Here is a 19668-nt window from a genome sequence, read left to right on the forward strand (position 1 = left end):
TACTCCCCAGGCACCTTTTTAGGTGGTTTTTGCTCAGCACAAAAACTGTTGCCAGCGGGGACCCAGGAGCAGGGTCGAGGGTGTGGGGGCCCTGGCTGGACCAGGAGCCCCGACTTTGGCCCAGCCCCACCGCTGGCTTTGGCACGTTGGGCAGCATGGCAGCAGCCCCTGCGCGGGCATTCGGTTCGGCTGGTTTGGTGCGCGTTCCTTGGCTCTGGCTCTTGGAACTCGTTTTTACGAGATGCATCACTCTGGGTGGTGGCTGTGGGCGCTGCAGCCTTGCCCTCCCGGAGGGGAGCGTGGCTGGTCGCCGGCCGGCCATTGCTGCCAGCAGGACGTCCCAGTCCCTGGGGCCACCGCCTTGACGTGAAATGCTCAGGGGAGCAAGCGAGCTGGCCTGGACAACTTGAGGCGCTGGGGCTCGGGTTTGTGCTCAGACAGGGCACCCACAAACCACTGGTTGCTTATTAGCTGGGTCTCATCAGAACCCGGGCAACGCTTTGTGGTGCTGCAGCAGGGAAGGGCTTGATGTCATCAGACTGAATCCTGCGAGCGGGGGGAGTGTGGGGCATTGCAAAATGTCCTGGCTTGATTCATGTTTTCCCTCCCTCTGCTCCCGAGTTTCTGCGCTGGTTAATAATTCAGCAGCGTCTGGCCCTGCTCCTGCGGGGCTGTCTGGGTCTCGATGTCCTCGGGGTGGTCGGGCTGTGGGGCGGCTGCTGCTTGCACCCCTGCTTGGCCCTGCCTGTGCCAGCTGTGAAGCCGAGCCGTGGTGCCGGCGCTGCCGTGCTGCTGTGTCAGCGGGGGGGTGAGGTGGGGTCCTGGGGGGCACTGACTGGGCAGGGAGCGAAGGAAGGCACTCGGCACCTCCCAGAGCTGCAGACCCTCACCCTGGCCTTGGGCCTGGGGCCGGCAGGCGAGTCGGGGCAGCAGAGCAGCGTCAAGCACTGACCTGGTTGCAAGGAAGGAATTCGGGTGCAATGGGCTTATCCAATTTAACAGACTTTCACTGGTTTAATTAATTACTTAAACGCTGCGTGCCAGATGCCGTCTCCCACCTGCTTCGGGGCTGGGGCATCCCTGCGGCTCTGGACTGGCGCTGCCCGCGTTGCCTCGCCCGAGCGGGGCCCGCAAGCGTTTGCTGTCCTGGTGCTGCGGCCTGAGCCTCTCCCGCTCTGTGCTGCCTGGCTCTCGCAGAGCTGACTTTGCCTCCTCGCTGCTCCAGTGCCCACCTTGCAGAGCCTTGCCCCTGCTCGGGCCGGTGTTCCCGTGGGATGCTTTCCCGGCTGCGTGGCACGTCTCCAAAACGCTGCCTGGGGCTGGCGGTTCCGTCTGCCCTGGGAGGGAAGGGTGGGTGGTTGTGTTGATCCGTGCGGAGTGGCCAGGGCCAGGTCTGCAGTGCAGTGCAGATCACGGCTCCTTCGTGGCTCACAAGCCCTCGCTTCTCGGCCGCGCTTGTGCTTGAGATGCCTGGTGGGCTGGGAAGTGGTCAGAGACCCCGCGCACAGGCACGCGTGGAGCTCCTGGCTCCCTCCCTGCTTCCCCCCTGCCTAACCTCTCCTCACCCCCCCTCTCCCTCGGCCCAGATGTGGAGCAGATGGCTATTGACTGGCTCACGGGCAACTTCTACTTCGTGGATGACATTGATGACAGGATCTTTGTCTGCAACAAGAACGGAGTCACCTGCGTCACGCTGCTGGACCTGGAGCTGTACAACCCCAAGGGGATAGCGCTGGACCCAGCTATGGGGTAAGAGTCCTGCTTGGGGGTGGGAGGGCTGGGGAGGTGCCTGCACGTGCCCCCCAACTTTGGAGAGGGAGAGCAGGCCAGGGGGGTCCAGCTGCTGCGCTCCCGTGGCGGGGATGCTGCTGGAGGAGCGAGCTGCCCACCTGCAAGGGCCCCGCTGGGCTGCGGCACCGAGCAGGTCGCAGCGTTTTCTGTCCCTCCGCTGAGGTCGGGGCCGTGCGCTGCAGGGTGGTCGTGGCTGGTTCCAGCCAGTGCTGGAAGAGATGAAGGTTTGGTCCGTAGGGGTGGGTCAGGGCATTCCGAGCCGCTGCTCAGCTGGCCCTGCGCCGGGGACGGGTGCTGGTGTGGGAGCGGGGCCAGACCAGCGCCGCACTGGGGACCGTCAGCGTCCGAGCCTGGCTCTTCTCATTAACTCGTCCTGGTGACAGTTCGCAAGCGTGTGGTCATTCCCTCTGGGGCTGGTGGCTCTCCTGTACCTGCGGGCCCGTGTCGGGAAGCCCCTCTCGGGAGGGACTCTTCCCGCTCTGTCTGCCCTGAGCAGCAGCTTTGCCGGTTCCCGGTCCTGCGGGAGGGCCCTGGCCAGGCTCAGGGCGAGCGGCCGCTTCCAGCTTGTGACTGCGTGGTTACGGCTCTGCACCAGCTTTCGGGAACTGAAACAGTCAGATATCTGCACGGATCAAGCAGCTCCCCTTGTGCCTATTTTTATGGGGTGCTGCAGTCAGATAGCAACGCTCAGGCAGCTGTCGTTTGCAAAACCCTGTGCTTGGGGAAGCTGGGCTGCTGAATCACTGGAGCAGCTGAGGGCGTGCGGGGGGCTGGCGTGGCCAAGGCCGTGGTGGGCAGAGCAGAGCAGCACGTGAGATCCCACCGAGCGCTTTCTGCGAGCGTGGTGCAGCCGCAGGGCCTGTGTGCAGGGCAAAGCCCGCTGCCTGCCAGGGAGCCTGACGGCACGCTCTGTCCGAGGGTGCTCGCCTGCGTGCGCTGCAGGGTCCCAGTGAAACCAGTTGAGAGGACGTCTCCCCTCTCACCTGCTGCTCTCCAGGTGGATGCTTTTATCCTTGCCTGAATGAAGGGAGCTTATGTTATTGAGCAGAAAATCTGACATCTTTTTTATAAACAAATATCGCATAGCAGCCTGGAGAGAGACTCTGGCTTCTAACAGGAAGGTGCAGACAAGGCCTGTGGGTGACTGAATTAAAGTCTCTCGGGCTCTTCAGCAGAGACGCAGGACGGCCTGGGCGCTCGTGGCGGTGGTGCTGAGCCCTGGCTCGGAGCTGTGCCTGGTCTGGGACGTGCGTGCCAGGAGCTGCAGCCGCAGCAGGATGGCTCTGAGGCCCATGGCACCCAGGCAGATGCCTCAGGTTGAGGTTCACCCTGTCAGCTGGTGGAGGTCCCTGGATCTCTCCCTGGTGACACCAGCAAATCTCTGTTCAAGCTTTTGTCTGCCTGCCTCAGCATCTCTGTCTGGGTGTCCGCGGCTCCTCAAGCTCCCCTGCTGCCGTGCTTGGCAGCAGGTGCAGGCAGGAGCTGCCAGCCCTTGGCACAGCTGAGCCGTGCGGCACCAAGAGGCTGCCCTGGCCGGGGCGGCTGGGAGCTGCTGTGGTGGACCCCGGCCCCCCCGTGCCCATGGGGCAAGCCTGTGGCTGCAGGCGTGAGCGTGTGCCGTCTGTACCTCTGCGTCCTCCCTCTCTCTGGGCTGAGCGTGGCATCCAGGCTCTGACCTCCCACCTTTGCCCTTCTCACGCAGCAAAGTGTTCTTCACTGACTACGGGCAGATCCCCAAGGTGGAACGCTGCGACATGGACGGGCAGAACCGCACCAAACTGGTGGACAGCAAGATCGTCTTCCCCCACGGCATCACCTTGGACTTGGTGAACCGGCTGGTGTACTGGGCTGACGCCTACCTGGACTATATTGAGGTGGTGGACTACGAAGGCAAGAACAGACATACCATCATCCAGGGCATCCTGGTGAGTGGGGCCAGAGGGAGGCTGGGGTCGGGGGGTCTTGTGGCAGAGTGCTAGAGGCGTGTCTGAGCTTGGCCTGCCGGGGGGCACTGGTCCAGTAAAGAAAAGGCGCGAGCTGCTGGACGCCAGCCAGGCTGCAGCACCTGCCTTCCAAGCCCAGTCTCGTGCCCGAAATGAGGTGGGAGCAAGAACTGTAGTGTGGGATCAGGGGCAGGGCTTGGGGGTTTCGCATGCCTCAGAGCCGGGATTCTCATGTCTGCTCCTAAATTCCTCATGGACACCTGCGCGGTGCCTTCCAGATTGAGCACCTCTATGGGCTAACCGTCTTCGAGAACTACCTCTATGCCACCAATTCGGACAATGCCAACGCTCAGCAGAAAACCAGCGTCATCCGGGTCAACCGCTTCAACAGCACCGAGTACCAGGTGGTGACGCGAGTGGACAAGGGAGGAGCGCTGCACATCTACCACCAACGGCGCCAGCCCACAGGTGGGACCCAAAAGCAGCTTCCTGGACCCCAAAGGCTGGGTGGTGATGGAGACAGGCTGCACCTTCTGAATTCCCTCTCGTAATGGGGCCAGACACCCAGGACGGGTTCACTTGCCCAGGAGCCTCCATCAGTAGCACCCTGTGGCCCCAGAGCCGTGCTCAGTCCTGGCTTGGTCCTGCCAAAACCCCCCCAGCTCCCCATGAGCTCTGTGTGCCGGACAGGCAGAGCAGAGGGTGCTGCTAGAGCTTGCCCAGGGATGCTGAGTGCCGGGTGGGCCGAAACGCACCCGCACAGGGACAGAGGGGTCGGCTGCCTGGCTGTGGTCCACAGGGACGCCCGGAGCTGCCGTCCTGCTGCCAGTGTCCTCGGCCAGGGGCTTGCGTGGGATTCCTGCTCCCCAGGCAGCTGTGGGCTGGCCTCTCGCTGGGCTGCTGCACACCCGGGGGTGCCCCTGGCCCCCACTGCTGCTTTGTCTCCTCCTGCGAGAGACATGGCAGCCATCCCCATGGGCCGGGCAGCCGCGCCGCATGGTTGATCAATCACGTCTCGCTGGAGAGCGCAGGGACATTGGAGCAGATGTGATGTCTTGAAATATTAATGGCTCCCTTTTGCGGTGCCACATGCTCTCAGTCCCCGCTGCCGGCGTGTTCGTCTTTCATCTGGGGCTGTGCGCTCCTGGGCACCAAGGGATGTCAATGGAGTTGAAACGCTTCAGAGCTACAGGCGCCGTCCCCTCCCCGCATCCATCCCTCTCTGCCTGCTCCACCCCCAGCACCTTCTTGCAGTTAATCAATTTACTTGTTTAAAATCCTCTTAGCATCCGCAGCCTGCTTGGCATTTTCCAGAATATAAAAATAATCAGGAGATTTCCGAGTGGTGAAGGAGTGATTAAGAGGGCTCTTGGGCCGGTGCTGGCTGTCCCCACGTGGGGCTCATCCTGCCAGCGCTGCCTGCGGCGTGGCCGGGCAGCCCGGCGCTCACTGTGGCCCAGGAGGGATGGGCTGGCAGGACAAAGGCAGCGTGGCCCGGTGGCTGTGGCGGTGGGCTAGGACACACCATACTGGTTTCTGCTCCACAGCGATCCTGCATCTTGGCCAGGCTGCTTCCCGTTTCTGTGCGGTCTGTCCGGCGCCATGCTCGGCTCCTGGCTGACTGGCCATGAGCTCCGGGGGGAAGGGGCCCCCCTAAAGCCTGGGGAGCCACAGTCGGGCCAGCAGCACCCATGAGACCGTCTCTGTGTCCCCTGCCTGCCAGTGCCGACCCGTGGCTGGGCAAGACAGCTCTCTGCTGCTCTGCTTGCCTCCAGCACTGGAGCCCACGCTCTGTGTTGCAGTGAGGAGCCATGCCTGCGAGCCGGATCAGTTTGGCAAGCCAGGAGGCTGCTCGGACATCTGCCTCCTCGGGAACAGCCACAAGACCCGAACCTGCCGGTGCCGCTCTGGGTTCAGCCTGGGCAGCGACGGGAAGTCCTGCAAAAGTGAGTCCTGGCCCTCCTCCTCTTCAGAGGAGAGGACCCTCTCTGCGAGGGACTGGGGTGGGCAGAGGCTTTTGTACCAGAGGATTGGGAGCACACAGGCCCAGGGACAAGGAGAACTTTCCAATTCCTTCCCTCGCGGTTGCAAACACCCCTTCCCTTCCCTTCCCTTCCCTTCCCTTCCCTTCCCTTCCCTTCCCTTCCCTTCCCTTCCCTTCCCTTCCCTTCCCTTCCCTTCCCTTCCCTTCCCTTCCCTTCCCTTCCCTTCCCTTCCCTTCCCTTCCCTTCCCTTCCCTTCCCTTCCCTTCCCTTCCCTTCCCTTCCCTTCCCTTCCCTTCCCTTCCCTTCCCTTCCCTTCCCTTCCCTTCCCTTCCCTTCCCAACCTAAGCTGTGGGCTGCTGGGCTCTGTGGTCCCTGCAGAGCTGCTGGGTGCTGGGGCAGGGCGCTGCCTCCTCCTGGTCTCTGTGTCGTAACGGTCACCCCATGAGAGCCCCAGTGCCACACGTGTCAGGCTGCCCACCCACACGGCCTGGCTGACGGCAAGGGCTCTCCCCATCTCTCTGCAGAGCCTGAGCACGAGCTGTTCCTGGTGTATGGGAAGGGGCGCCCGGGCATCATCCGTGGGATGGACATGGGAGCCAAGGTGCCAGATGAGCACATGATCCCCATTGAGAACCTCATGAACCCCCGAGCGCTGGACTTCCATGCTGAGACCGGCTTCATTTACTTCGCTGACACCACCAGCTACCTCATTGGGCGCCAGAAGATCGACGGCACGGAGCGAGAGACCATCCTGAAGGACGGTGCGTGGCTGCAGGGCCCAGCCTGGTCCCTCCCCAGCGCGGTCAGCCCCCGGGAGCCTGCAGCAGCAGTCAGCACTGCGTTTGCTCATGTAATGGCAGCGCCTCTGTCCTCTCCCTTGTGTCTTTGACCCTTAAGACTAAGGTTTGAAGCTGCTCTTTAGGTTTATCTGTAGACTGCTGTTGAGAGATAGGTACAGAGCGCATGCCCCAGCAAAGGCAGGTGAGGGATGTCCCTGGATGTCCCTGTCCTGCCCAAGCTGGCCCACCTCGATCCGTTGGGGTCCCTGAGGCTCTGTGCAGTGGCTGATCCATCCCCACACTGTCAGCTGAGTATCTTTACGTTGCCTCAGGGCAAACTAGCCAAGGACGCTCCCGAGCTCGGCTTTCTCCGGCCCGGGCTCCCTGTGGCTGCGGTACCTCTGGGGAGCTGCTTGCAGTGGGGCAAGTCTTTCCCTGTCGGTTTGAGTTGGGATTCGATGGTGCCGAACACACCGTGAATCATAAAGGGCTGTCGCTTCCGCTTCTCGTCTTTCCTCTGCCATACAACCCTGGTGATGAGCGCCCGCTCCTGCTTTTCCCCAAAGGCATCCACAACGTGGAAGGGATTGCTGTGGACTGGATGGGGAACAACCTGTACTGGACTGATGATGGCCCCAAAAAGACCATCAGCGTGGCTCGGCTGGAGAAGGCTGCCCAGACACGGAAGACGCTGATTGAGGGGAAGATGACCCACCCCCGAGCGATCGTGGTGGACCCCCTGAACGGGTGTGGGCACCTGGGCAGGCAGGGCTGGCTTGCGGGAGGGTATGGCCGTTCCTGCCTGTGGCAGGGACCAGCAGAGCTGGCGGTTGGATCCCTGGCTCCGCATGGCGGTCGCTGTGTCCCTAAGCGTTGGCAGTGGCTCAGGAGCTGTGACAGCGCAGCCAGGCAGCAGCTCCAGCCCCAGTGATGGTGGTGGCTCTGCACTGTGTGGCAGCTTCAGCTGGGGCTCAGTGGCACTGGTGTGGCCGGGGGGGCCGTCGGGCGGCTGCGTTGGGCCTGGCTGTAGGCACAGGGCAGCAGGACGTCCCCGCTGCTTTGCCTCGGCCGCTCTGTGAGCAGCCGGGGAGTTCGCAGCTGATTCGGTGGAGGCAGAGGCGGTCGCTTTTCGAATCAGCGGTGGGGTGGGCTCTGAGCCCACCCCATCTGCCTCTGTAACAGCTCAGTGTCTGTGGCAGGTGGATGTACTGGACAGACTGGGAGGAGGATCCCAAGGACAGCAAGAGGGGCAAGATTGAGAGAGCCTGGATGGATGGTTCCAACCGCAACATCTTCATCACCTCCAAGACTGTCCTGTGGCCCAACGGGCTGAGCCTGGACATCCCAGCCAAGATCCTCTACTGGGTGGATGCTTTCTATGACCGCATCGAGATGGTCTATCTCAACGGCACCGAGCGGAAGGCAAGTGCAGGCTCTGTGGGCTCTTGGATGCTGACCGTCCAAGGGCTGGGGCCGTGGGCAGCCGAGCCATTGCCTTGGCTGACTGCATCTGCTGCCCATCTGCTCGGTGGGTGGCTGGCCACGTTCAACCACTCTCCCCTGCCGCCTGTCCCCTCCTGTCCCTTCCCTCTGTCCCTTGCCCTGTCCTGCCGTGCAGGGTTCCCCCAGGCACCTGTCCCAGCTAACAACAAGCCTCTGCCTCCCTGCACCTGCAGATCGTGTACGAAGGACCGGAGCTGAATCATGCTTTCGGGCTGTGCCACTATAGCAGCTTCCTCTTCTGGACCGAGTACCGCAGTGGCAGCATCTACCGACTGGACCAGGCCTCGAAGGTGGTGAGCCTGCTGCGGAACGAGCGCCCGCCCATCTTCGAGATCCGGATGTACGACGCGCAGCAGCAGCAAGGTGCTGGGGCCACCTCTGCCTGACACAGCAGGGACCTGCCACGCACGAGGGAACAGGGTGGGCTGGGAGAGGGATGGGGCTGGGTGCCGAGGAAGTGCCCTGCCTTCCTCTTGGCCATATCCCTGCCTGTCTGCCCATCCCTGTGCACCCTGTCTTTCTCTCTGTAAACCTTGCTATCACTCATCCCCTGCCCTTCCAGCCTTTCCCCTTCTTCTCCCCCTCCTTCCCTGCCTGCCAGGCATCCTGGCTAGTTCAGGCAGGCTTTGTGTCACCTGAGGGGTCCCCACTGCCGTGCGTGATGTGGTGAGCTGGAGTCTCCAGCTGGTGAGGGATCACCAGTGGCTTGCATGGCCTGGTGAGCTGGGCTCTCCGGCTGAGTTCCAGCTGTGGAGCCTATCAGGGAAGCCCAGGGGCCAGGGGCACCCAGCAGCCCACTGTGGCTCAGCAGGGTTCCCTGGATGCTGAAGTCCCTTTCTTCTCACCCTTGTCTTGCTTCTGCAGTGGGCTCCAACAAGTGCCGTGTAAATAATGGTGGCTGCAGTAGCTTGTGCCTGGCCACCCCCCGGGGCCGTCAGTGTGCCTGTGCTGAGGACCAGATCCTGGGACCGGACTCTGTCACCTGCCAGGGTAGGCTGCCCTGGGGCCTGGCCCCTGGTGGGGACCCCCTCGCCCCATGATGGGTCGGGACATGGGGTCTGCAGCTCCGCTCTGGCACATCATCAGTGATGCCTCACACGGTGGGGGGATGGCCCAGAGCTTGAGGAGGTGGGTGCTCCCTGCACCCGTGGGAGCCCGCAGATGAGTCGTGCTGCCAGCTCCGGTTCCTCCTCTTGCACAGTGGCAGCAGGACAGCCACCCGGCCGGAGGAGCGGGTGCAAATCCCGGGTGGGAATTGCTGCGCTGAAGCCATGCAGCCGCGTCTGATGCTGCCTGTACAGCCGAGGCGGGTTCACCAGCCCGGAGTGGGGGAGAGCAGGTTCAGGGCTGGAGCCTGGGCAGTGCTGTGCTTCACTGGCTCAGAGGAGAGGTGTGAAGCGCTGCTGGCACGGCCCGTACGTGCAGGCTGAGCCAGGGTCTCTCCCCCTCAGTCGTGGGCTGCAGCTTCTTGTTTCGTCCTCAGGAGCTGGTGCACGTGGGCCTCAGTGTGTACGCTCTCAGGGGTGCTGGGCGGTCGTGTAGACATTCTGCCAGCCTGGGGACACAGGGCTGTCCTTGCTGCTGCCCTGCAGTTGGTCACTTGGTGAAAATCATCCCCTCCCTTTGCTTTTCCCTTGCCAGCCAACCCGTCCTACATCCCCCCTCCGCAGTGCCAGCCTGGGGAGTTCGCCTGCAAGAACAACCGCTGCATCCAGGAGCGCTGGAAATGCGACGGGGACAATGACTGCCTGGACAACAGTGACGAAGCCCCCGAGCTCTGCCGTGCGTAGCCATCCCCCGCTCGGTGGGATAGCGGCTTATGTGCTGCTGGGGCAGCAGGATTCAAGCTAAGCTTCCCTCAGATGTGGGGCCAGCGGCTGGAATGGGGTCAGGCAGCCAGGACCCCTGCATCTCCTCCCCAGCTCTAGGGGAGGAGCAGGCTTGAGCGGTTGCGGGGAGAAATAGTGATTAGGATCCTGGATCCCCAGCTTGTCTGAGGCTCCTTGCCCTTTTCCATCTCGGTTTTCGTCTCCACTAGACGTGGAGAAGGAATGGGGTGGGATGGAGAAGGGCAGGTCTTGAGCCTGTGTCTCCCCTGCAGACCAGCACACCTGCCCCTCTGACCGTTTCAAGTGCAAGAACAACCGCTGCATCCCCAACCGCTGGCTCTGCGATGGGGACAACGACTGCGGCAACAATGAGGATGAGTCTAACTCCACCTGCTCGGGTGAGGAGCAACAGAGAGCGAGCTTGCACTGCTGTGCCGAGCCACAGCCTTTGCTGTTCTGAGCGCTGCAGGGCTGAGCCCGATCTGTTGGGGCCTTACGCACCCCTGCTGCCTGCCCTGCAGACAGTTTGGCCTCTGCACCTGTGCCTCGCAGGAGTCCCGGGGGGTTTGTCCCTTCCTTTTCCCTGGCAAAGCAAGGCACTGCCGGCTACTAAAGCTGTCTGTCTCTCCCCGGGTCAGCTCGGACCTGCTCCCCCAACCAGTTCTCCTGTGCCAGTGGGCGCTGCATCCCCATCTCCTGGACGTGTGACCTGGACGATGACTGTGGGGACCGCTCTGACGAGTCTGCCTCGTGCGGTGAGCCAGGGCGGCGAGCGCTGGGAGCGCAGGGCCCTTTGGCGAGCGCTGCTTCTCACCCCGCCGTGGGGCAGAGGCACTGGTGGGGCTGGGCATGAGGACTGGGGCCCAGGGCATCTCCCACATGCTGATGGTGCCTCTGCCTCCTCCACAGCGTACCCGACCTGCTTCCCCTTGACGCAGTTCACCTGCAACAACGGGCGCTGCATAAACATCAACTGGCGCTGTGACAACGGTAAGGACCACGGCCCCGCAGCTGCCGAGGAGGGCACAGCTGAGGACGGCGAGATCAGATGCAGGGGTGCCAGCCTGGCAGGGGCCCTGTTCCCACAAGGGCCACTTCTCAGCCTTGTGCTTAACAGCAGAGCCCAGGCCCTGAAGGGAGGGGGCATTAGCTGCAGCTGTAAGCGCGTCCTGCGACGCCAAGACCCACACTTTCCTTGGATGCCGTTGGAGGGAGTCTGTGTTGCAGGAACAGCCTGGCAGGAATCATTTCAGCAGACCTTGGCATTCTGTGCGAGGTGGCCAAAACTCTGCCCCAGTCCTTGAGATGAGCGTGGAGTGGCTTGTGCTGCTCGAAGGGCTGAGCCAGGTCCCGTAGCCCCAGAGAAGGCAGGAGAGGTCTCTCAGCAAGCTCAGGTCTGGCCTCAGATCTGTTTCCAGGGTCAGGAGAGAGGGTTTGCCCCAAGGCTGCTTTCCTTCCCCACAGGTTTATTTCAGCCTTCCTAGCAGTTCTGCATCATTAGGTTTAATTAGCGGCCTCAGAGCAGGCAAGGCACATTCAGAGCTGCAGAGTGCGTGTGCTGGTGCAGGAGGTTAGCGGGGAGCTGTGGGTGCAGGTCTGTCTCTGGGGTCTTCCTGAGCAAGTGGCCTCTTTCTGCTGGGGCAGCCCCACCTCTGAGCCGGCTCTGCCAAGCGATGGTCTCTTTTCCCCGGGATCCACCAGTGCTAGCAGCCAGGCGCTCACGAAAGTGATGGCCTTGGTGTGGAGCACCTCCATGCAGCCAAGAGCCTCACCAGGCGCCTGTGGGGCTGTAGCTGCAGCAACGAGGGGCTCCAGGCCAGCTGCTCCGGGATCCCCGGCACCCTCCACTGCTTCTGGTCTCGCCTCCCAGGCCGCTCGGCGTGTCCGTGCACCCTCTGTGTGTCCCTCTCCATGTCAGCGCTCACGTCCCAGCGTCAGCCTGGTTTTGTGCCGCTCTCTGTGCGTGTGCTCTGTTGTGTTGTTTTGTTTGTCATTGTGCCCACTCTCCTGTCTGGTTGGTTCTGTGTTTCAGAAAAAGATTGTGGGGATGGCTCTGACGAAAAGAACTGTCCAAAGCCTACCGGTTAGTGCATAGATCAACATGCGCCAGACCCTCAGCCTGGCCCCACGCAACCCCCAAACCTGCCCCCTTCAGAGTGCTGCCAGCCCTGGGGGCTGCTTCTCCAGACACTGGCAATGCCCCCCATGCTCTCTGGCAGTGCCCCTCACGCTCTCTGGCAATGCCCCCTGCGCTCCAGCAGTGGGAGGGATGTGCCGGGTGCCAGGGAATGCAGCAGCCGTCCCTCCCGGCTCACCGAGTGGAGTTGCTCGGGAAGCTCCTGTTAGTGGGAGCCTGGAGAGGTCGGGGTCTGCAGCTGCAGGAGCTGGGCTGCTGGTGAAGCTACGAGGCAGCCGTCAGTGCCGTTGTCTTGGTGCCCATGGGGAGCTCCCCTGTGCGGCCGGAGAGGCACGGGGAGACAAAGGCCCTTTACCGAGCTGCAGCACGGCGTCCGCAGTGGAGCAGAGCCCTGTGGCTGTTCCAGCAAGCCAGGCCAGCCCGGTGCCGGTGCCAGCAGGGCGGGCGGAGGGGCTGCATTGCCAGTGTCGCAGCACCGTCAGGCTGAAGCTCCCCCTGCCCGTCAGTGGGCGATGGGGTCTCCTCCAGGCAAGCTGACGCCCCGTAATTGGCCATAGCAGCCCATCTCCCCGAGGATGCACCCCATAAAGGAGTGCACCATCCCCCCAGCTCCGCTCTGCCCCGGAGCAGAGCGGCCCCCTTGGTGCTGGGCTCCCTCCCGGCCTCCCCAGGTACATGGCTGATCTATGCAGTTTCTGTGTTTCATTTTCTTTGTGTGCTGCTGGTGCTGTGGCCGAGCGTGTTGGGGGCGGGAGGGCCGGCAGCTGGGGGCTCTGCGTTCCACGCAGCCCCTCCCGCAGGGGTCCCGCCACCAGCGCCGGGGGCTGCCTGTGCCCCGAGTCCTGTGTGCCGGCGTGGTCCATCTGATCCCCGCTGTTCCCCGCTTCCCCTGCCCACCTCCTCTGGTGGGAGGTCTTTGCCTTCCTCCCTCTTGCCATGCCTCCATCAGCCCTCCTGGCTGGCTGGCTGGGTGCTCTTCTGAGCCCCTTCCCGCTCCCCTTCGCTCTCCAGACAACGACTGTGGGGACAACAGCGACGAGGCGGGCTGCAGCCACTCCTGCTCCAGCAACCAGTTCAAGTGCAACAGCGGGCGCTGCATCCCGGTGCACTGGACCTGCGACGGGGACAATGACTGCGGGGACTACAGCGACGAGACTCACGCCAACTGCACCAACCAGGGTGAGCCCCAGGCCACAGCAGGGCTGGGCTGCTGCAGTGCCACTGCTCGGTGTCCTCACCTCGGGGGACCGAGGTCCTGCCCCAGGAGGGAGGGAGCAGGCGGCAGATGGACCCTCCCGGGCATCAGCTCTGCTGCCGTCCTGCCTGGAGAGCCGAAAGCCCTCCTGGGCAGAGCCCCACCTTCCAGGCAGAGAATCCTGCAGCCTCCTCTGCCCACCCTGGGTGCCCAGATGCCCCCCTCCTGCACCTCCGGGTGCCCCCAGCCCTTTCCGTGCCAGACTGAGTGTCCAGTCCTCCTCCAGCCCCCTGAGCCTGCCCAATACCCAACTCCTCGGGGCGAAGGCAGTGAGTGGGTGTGCGTGCCCTCCCACCAGCCACGCGCCCGCCCGGGGGCTGTCACACCGACGAGTTCCAGTGCCGGCTGGACGGGCTCTGCATCCCCATGCGCTGGCGCTGCGACGGCGACACAGACTGCATGGACTCCAGCGACGAGAAGAACTGCGAGGGGGTCACCCATGTCTGCGACCCCAACGTCAAGTTTGGCTGCAAGGACTCAGGTGAGAGCAGGGAGGGGGGAACCGCTGCCCCCTGCCCCCTCTGACCCGTGGAAGGGACTGGGCTCGATGTGGGCAGGGGCAGGGGATGCAGTGGAGGGATGCCAGCTCCGGCATAGCTGGGACCCTGGGTGCCTAAAAGAATGTCTCCTCCGCGTCTGATCTGCTCCCTCCTCGCTCACCTCTCTGCAGCCCGATGCATCAGCAAGGCCTGGGTCTGCGACGGGGACAGTGACTGCGAGGACAACTCGGATGAGGAGAACTGCGAGTCGCTGGTGTGCAAACCTCCCTCCCACACGTGTGCCAACAACACCTCCATCTGCCTCCCCCCCGAGAAGCTCTGCGACGGCTCTGACGACTGTGGGGATGGCTCCGACGAGGGCGAGCTTTGTGGTGAGTGGAGAGCTGGGCACTGGCATGTGGGGTCTCCCGTGGTCAGGAGTGGGATGAGGTCCTGGCGAGCGTGTTGTCTCTCCACAGACCAGTGCTCCCTGAACAACGGCGGCTGCAGCCACAACTGCACCGTGGCCCCCGGCGAGGGCATTGTCTGCTCCTGTCCCCTGGGGATGGAGCTGGGCTCAGACAACAAGACCTGCCAGATCCAGAGCTACTGTGCCAAGCACCTCAAGTGCAGCCAGAAGTGCGAGCAGGACAAGTACAACGTCAAGTGCTCCTGCTACGAGGGCTGGATGCTGGAGCCCGATGGCGAGAGCTGCCGCAGCCTGGGTGTGTGCAAGTGGGCTGCAGGGGCTGGCAGCATCACCCCATCTGCCGGAGGGGGGAGGGGGGGTATGTGTGTCCCTGCTCTCAGAGGCAGCAGCAGCAGAGCTGAGGACTGTGCTGATGGGCGTAGCTGGGTCTTGGGGGGGATCTGGCTGCCGACACTGGACCGCTTGCTGTCCCCACCTGGCACAAGCTCCCTTTGATGGCGCAAGGGTGTGGGTGGTCCTGCAGCTGGGGCTGGGGCCAGGAGTGACGTGGGGACATTGATCCCTGGCAGTCACCCCTGCCTTGTCTGTCCCTCCCTTCTGACTCTGCCCTGCTTTCCCCAGACCCCTTCAAGCCATTCATCATATTCTCCAACCGCCACGAGATCCGCCGCATTGACCTGCACCGGGGTGACTACAGCGTCCTGGTCCCCGGGCTGCGCAACACGATTGCCTTGGACTTCCACCTCAACCAGAGCTCGCTGTACTGGACCGATGTGGTGGAGGACAAAATCTACAGGGGAAAGCTGCTTGAGAATGGGGGTGCGTAGCCCTGGGGGCGTGGAGCAAGCTGATGGGGCCAGGCAGGTGGGAAAGCTGGGCTGTGGTTCTGGGACAGGGTGCCAGCAGTGGCTCCTTGGCACCCCGCAGTGGTGCAGCTGCTGAAGCCCGCAGCCCCTGTAGTGATCCTGTTCTGCTCTCCAAAGCTGCTTGTTGTGTAGGAGTTAATTAGCATTCCCAGCACTTCCCTAATGGTAATTGCAGCCCAGCAGCTGGGAGCACAAAGCCAGGCCCCCTACCCATCAGTGCTGCAGAGCCGCGGGCGGGGGTACCCACAGAGGGGTAGCGAGAGCCCAGCGCCCGGACCACACATACGGGGCTGCTGAGCCCTTCGGGGTTCAGGGCCCGTCTGGGGAAGAAGCATCCCCCCACCATCAACCCTAGTCGAGCTGGGTGGAGCTGTTCAGGACTGGGGTCCGATGGTGGCCGGTGGGTCAGGGAGGAGGCACCGGCCTGAGCCCTCGTGGCTGCGCTGTGCCCTGCAGCTCTGACCAGCTTCGAGGTGGTGATACAGTATGGGCTGGCCACCCCCGAGGGGCTGGCCGTGGACTGGATCGCTGGCAACATCTACTGGGTGGAGAGCAACCTGGACCAGATCGAGGTGGCCAAGCTGGATGGCACCATGCGAACCACACTGCTGGCTGGGGACATCGAGCATCCCCGCGCCATTGCCCTGGACCCCCGCTATGGGTAAGGCCAGAGGGGACGTTGGTCACCAGGGCATGGTGGCACCTTTGGGATCTTGCAGGGGGACCAGACCACGGGCTCCTGTCTGGGCACAGACCCTGCTGCCAATTTGGGAGGCAGAGCTTGGTGCTCCCGTGTCCCCGTGCTGACCGTCCCTGCTCACTGTCCCTCGCAGGATCCTGTTCTGGACGGACTGGGATGCCAGCCTGCCCCGCATCGAGGCCGCCTCCATGAGCGGCGCGGGCCGGCGCACCATCCACAAGGAGACGGGCTCGGGGGGCTGGCCCAACGGCCTCACCGTTGACTACTTGGAGAAGCGCATCCTCTGGATCGACGCCAGGTGGGACCGGGACACCCATCTCTGCCCCGCGCCTCCCCCTCCCTGTCCCCTCTGGACCCCTGCCCCATCCCTGTCCCTTCCAGCTCTGGCACCTTCTCTCCTGCTGCTGTGGTGTTCTGCCATCTGACCGCTGGGCTGGAAGCAAAAGCCATTTCTCTGTGGGGTCTGTTTGTGTCTGCAACACGTTCCAGCCTTTGCTCTGGTTTTTCTCCTCTGCAGGGGCTGCGGTCCCTGGTGTAAATCAGCAGTCATCCTCCTCCGCAGCTTTAAGCGGAGCAGAGGAGGCGGCTGCTTAGACCCTGTGGCTTGTTGCTGTTGGTTTAAAGCTGGCCTTTGGCTGTGCTTGGTGCGCCTTGCCCAGCTGTCTGCCTGCTCTCACCCCTTGTCTCTGCCGGGCGCAGGTCAGACGCCATCTACTCAGCCCTGTACGATGGGACGGGACACATCGAGGTGCTGCGGGGACACGAGTACCTGTCGCATCCCTTCGCTGTCACCCTGTACGGGGGTGAGGTCTACTGGACTGACTGGCGCACCAACACGTTGGCCAAGGCCAACAAGTGGACAGGGCACAATGTGACGGTGGTGCAGAGGACCAACACGCAGCCATTCGACCTGCAGGTGTACCACCCCTCCCGGCAGCCCCTGGGTGAGGCTGGGGGCAGCGGAGGTGGCAGGACGGGGAGGGGGGAGCACGGTGGGGACATGGTGCCAGCGCTCAGCGTGCGCCCACACGCCCTTGGGGCATTGCGTGGGAGCTGCTCCCAGCCCCGTGGCTGCCCTGTCTCACCTTCCGCTGGGCCAGAGGCCTCTGCTGTGGCCCTGGCCACCCAGCGAAGAAGGGTCCTGGGATGATGAGGCTGATGGGTCAGAGCTGCTTGACGGGGCCAGGAGGGTCTGGGAGGTTTGCAGCTCTCTGGGGTCTCCTGGGTAGGTGTCCCCTGGAGCAGGGACATCACTGAGCCTTATCCCCTTTGCAGCTCCTAATCCTTGTGAAGCCAATGGGGGAAAAGGGCCGTGTTCGCACCTCTGCCTCATCAACTACAATCGCACGTTGTCCTGTGCCTGCCCCCATCTCATGAAGCTGGACAAGGACAACATGACCTGCTATGGTAGGGGCCTGTGCAGGCCTCCCCGGGGCAGGGAGAACCAGTGGGCTCTTCAGAGCCAGCTCTGCAGACCAGACTGAGGTCCCATGACTGCCCCTCTCATCCTTCTCCCCAGAGTTTAAGAAGTTCCTGCTGTACGCGCGGCAGATGGAGATCCGGGGTGTGGACATTGACAACCCCTACTACAACTACATCATCTCCTTCACGGTGCCTGACATCGACAACGTCACGGTGGTGGACTACGACGCTCTGGAGCAGCGCATTTACTGGTCTGATGTCCGCACCCAGACCATCAAGAGAGCCTTTATCAACGGCACCGGCGTGGAGACCGTTGTCTCTGCGGGTGGGTGTGGAGGAACATCACCCTGCATGGCTGCTCCCATCAGGTCCCAGAGCAGGGCAGAGCCATCAGCCCTCCAGAGGCTTCGGCTCTATGAGACTGGCCCTTCTTCTTCATCTGAGCGTCATCCCAGCCCCATTCTCACAACTAACGAGTCTCCCTTCTCTGTTCCCTTTCAGACCTGCCCAATGCTCATGGCCTCTCGGTGGACTGGGTTTCCAGAAACCTCTTCTGGACCAGCTATGACGCCAACAAGAAGCAGATCAACGTGGCCCGACTGGATGGCTCCTTCAAGAACGCGGTGATCCAGGGGCTGGACAAGCCTCACTGCCTGGTGGTTCACCCACTCCAAGGGTGAGACTCTGGTGGGACATGGTACAAGCGGGCTTGGGGTCAGGCTGGGAACGCTGAAGGAAGACAAGGTTTGTCTGCGGGCACACGTGTGTGGTGGAGGAGGGAGCAGGTTGCTCTCCGTGTGTGTCAGCACAAGTAGGAGGTGCGTGAGAGACAGGCCCACAGCCTGGGCGGTGTGTGCCTGTCAGCGCGTGCGAAGGAGCACGCTGCGTTTCCGTACACGCACGTGTGCGCGCGAAGCAGAACAGGCTGCGGGGCAGTGTGCGTGCACGAGCGCGTGCCGGTCTGGGTGTGCTCAGGGCGCTGCTGCGCGGGGCTGTGCGAGCGCCTGCCAACACCAAACACCGCTCCCGGCTCCCGGCACCGGCGGCGAGGAGGCCATCGGGCTGCCTGGGCGGTGCGGAGGGGACAGGGGCCGACGCAGGGCTGGCCTCAGCCTGGAGAGGGGTCTGGGGAGCTGGGGGGGGGTCTGGGAGGGAGCAGAGCGGTGCGTGGGCCATCTCCCCGGGGCTGCTGGAGCTCGGTGTCCCCTCCCTGGTGCAGGAAGCTCTACTGGACAGACGGGGACAACATCAGCGTGGCCAACATGGATGGCAGCAACCGCACTCTGCTCTTTACCAACCAGAAGGGACCTGTTGGTACGGATCCCCTGTGCCCCCCATACCACCCTGCCTTGTGGCACCCTTGCTGGCCCTGAAAGCCCCAAACCCCCACTCAGGCAGCCCTGGCTCCCTGGGGGTCTGGCAGCTGGTTTGTGCTGTGTCACCCTGACCTCGTGTGCCCCTTCTCTCCATCTCCCCGTCTGCTCTGCCAGTCCCATTCCACCTCCCAAATGGTGACAGACCCTGCGTGCTGCCTGGATACTGATGGTCCCTTGCGTTCTAGGCCTGGCCATCGACTACCCAGAGAGCAAGCTGTACTGGATCAGCTCTGGCAATGGCACCATCAACAGATGCAACTTGGACGGCAGCAACCTGGAGGTGATCGAGTCTGTGAAGAGTCAGCTGAGCAAGGCGACCGCCCTGGCCATCATGGGTGAGAGCTGGCAGGGTGCAGTTCGTGAAGCCTTGTCGCTTTCTCCTGGCCCTGCCCAAACACAGACTGCGTTGCCTCATTGCCACCTCTGGCAGCTGTGGAGGGGATGCTTCTCCACCAAAGGCCAGGCTCAGGCCCGTTTTTCCAGGCTATCGCATGGATATCAGTGTGGAGCCAGCACCACTGCTGGGGCGGGAGGGGATGGGGAAAGCTGACGTGTGTTCCTGCCTTCTCCTTCCAGGCAACAAGCTGTGGTGGGCTGACCAGGCCTCCGAGAGGATGGGCACCTGCAACAAGAAGGACGGGACGGAGGTGACAGTGCTGCGCAACAGCACGACACTGGTGATGCACATGAAAGTGTACGATGAGAGCATCCAGCAAGGTGAGTGCGTGGTCCTGGGGCAGAGGCCCTGCAGGACCGGACCACGGCTGGTCTGCTCTGCCAGCGTGCCAGCAGCCCAGGAGCCTGGCCCACCGTGACCGGGCGGTCGCCTTCTTGCTGACCCGAGCCTGGCCCTTGCCACCGTGCCAGGTCCCTGCCAGCCGGCGCAGAGCAGCCACGTCTTCTGGCTCTGGCTCTGTCTGTCCCAGCCTCTGCGCAGGCGCCCGCACCCCGGCTGCACTCACCCCCTTTTCTCTCCGTGGCAGCTGGAACCAACCCCTGCAGCCTAAATAACGGCGACTGCTCGCAGCTCTGTCTCCCCACTTCCGAGACCTCCCGGTCCTGCATGTGCACTGCAGGCTACAGCCTGAAGAGCGGGCAGCAGTCCTGCGAAGGTGAGCGTGCCTGTCCCCGTCCCCTCGCCCGAGCTACCCCCTTGGAGCAGAGAGACCCTGC

The 19668-nt window shown here is 63.2% G+C and overlaps 1 protein-coding gene across 5 annotated transcripts in view; it reads left to right on the forward strand.

The window, feature by feature from the left end:
* LRP1 (LDL receptor related protein 1) overlaps positions 1-19668 on the forward strand; it is an 88610-nt gene that overhangs the window by 39436 nt on the left and 29506 nt on the right. For all 5 annotated transcript variants that reach the window (XM_075445798.1, XM_075445799.1, XM_075445796.1 and 2 more), the window contains 28 exons: positions 1587-1749; positions 3494-3716; positions 4013-4202; positions 5537-5680; positions 6244-6480; positions 7065-7245; positions 7698-7920; positions 8175-8364; positions 8866-8991; positions 9643-9783; positions 10103-10228; positions 10469-10585; positions 10740-10820; positions 12979-13146; positions 13521-13703; positions 13893-14093; positions 14181-14426; positions 14753-14950; positions 15454-15658; positions 15831-15995; positions 16397-16641; positions 16973-17104; positions 17217-17444; positions 17621-17795; positions 18339-18433; positions 18681-18830; positions 19072-19212; positions 19479-19607. In XM_075445798.1, the coding sequence (XP_075301913.1) occupies positions 1587-1749; positions 3494-3716; positions 4013-4202; positions 5537-5680; positions 6244-6480; positions 7065-7245; positions 7698-7920; positions 8175-8364; positions 8866-8991; positions 9643-9783; positions 10103-10228; positions 10469-10585; positions 10740-10820; positions 12979-13146; positions 13521-13703; positions 13893-14093; positions 14181-14426; positions 14753-14950; positions 15454-15658; positions 15831-15995; positions 16397-16641; positions 16973-17104; positions 17217-17444; positions 17621-17795; positions 18339-18433; positions 18681-18830; positions 19072-19212; positions 19479-19607 (4803 nt within the window). The remainder of the gene's footprint in view (positions 1-1586; positions 1750-3493; positions 3717-4012; positions 4203-5536; positions 5681-6243; positions 6481-7064; positions 7246-7697; positions 7921-8174; positions 8365-8865; positions 8992-9642; positions 9784-10102; positions 10229-10468; positions 10586-10739; positions 10821-12978; positions 13147-13520; positions 13704-13892; positions 14094-14180; positions 14427-14752; positions 14951-15453; positions 15659-15830; positions 15996-16396; positions 16642-16972; positions 17105-17216; positions 17445-17620; positions 17796-18338; positions 18434-18680; positions 18831-19071; positions 19213-19478; positions 19608-19668) is intronic.

This window comes from Opisthocomus hoazin, chromosome 32 (assembly GCF_030867145.1).
Source record: "Opisthocomus hoazin isolate bOpiHoa1 chromosome 32, bOpiHoa1.hap1, whole genome shotgun sequence".
In the NCBI taxonomy this organism is placed as follows: Eukaryota; Metazoa; Chordata; class Aves; order Opisthocomiformes; family Opisthocomidae; genus Opisthocomus; species Opisthocomus hoazin.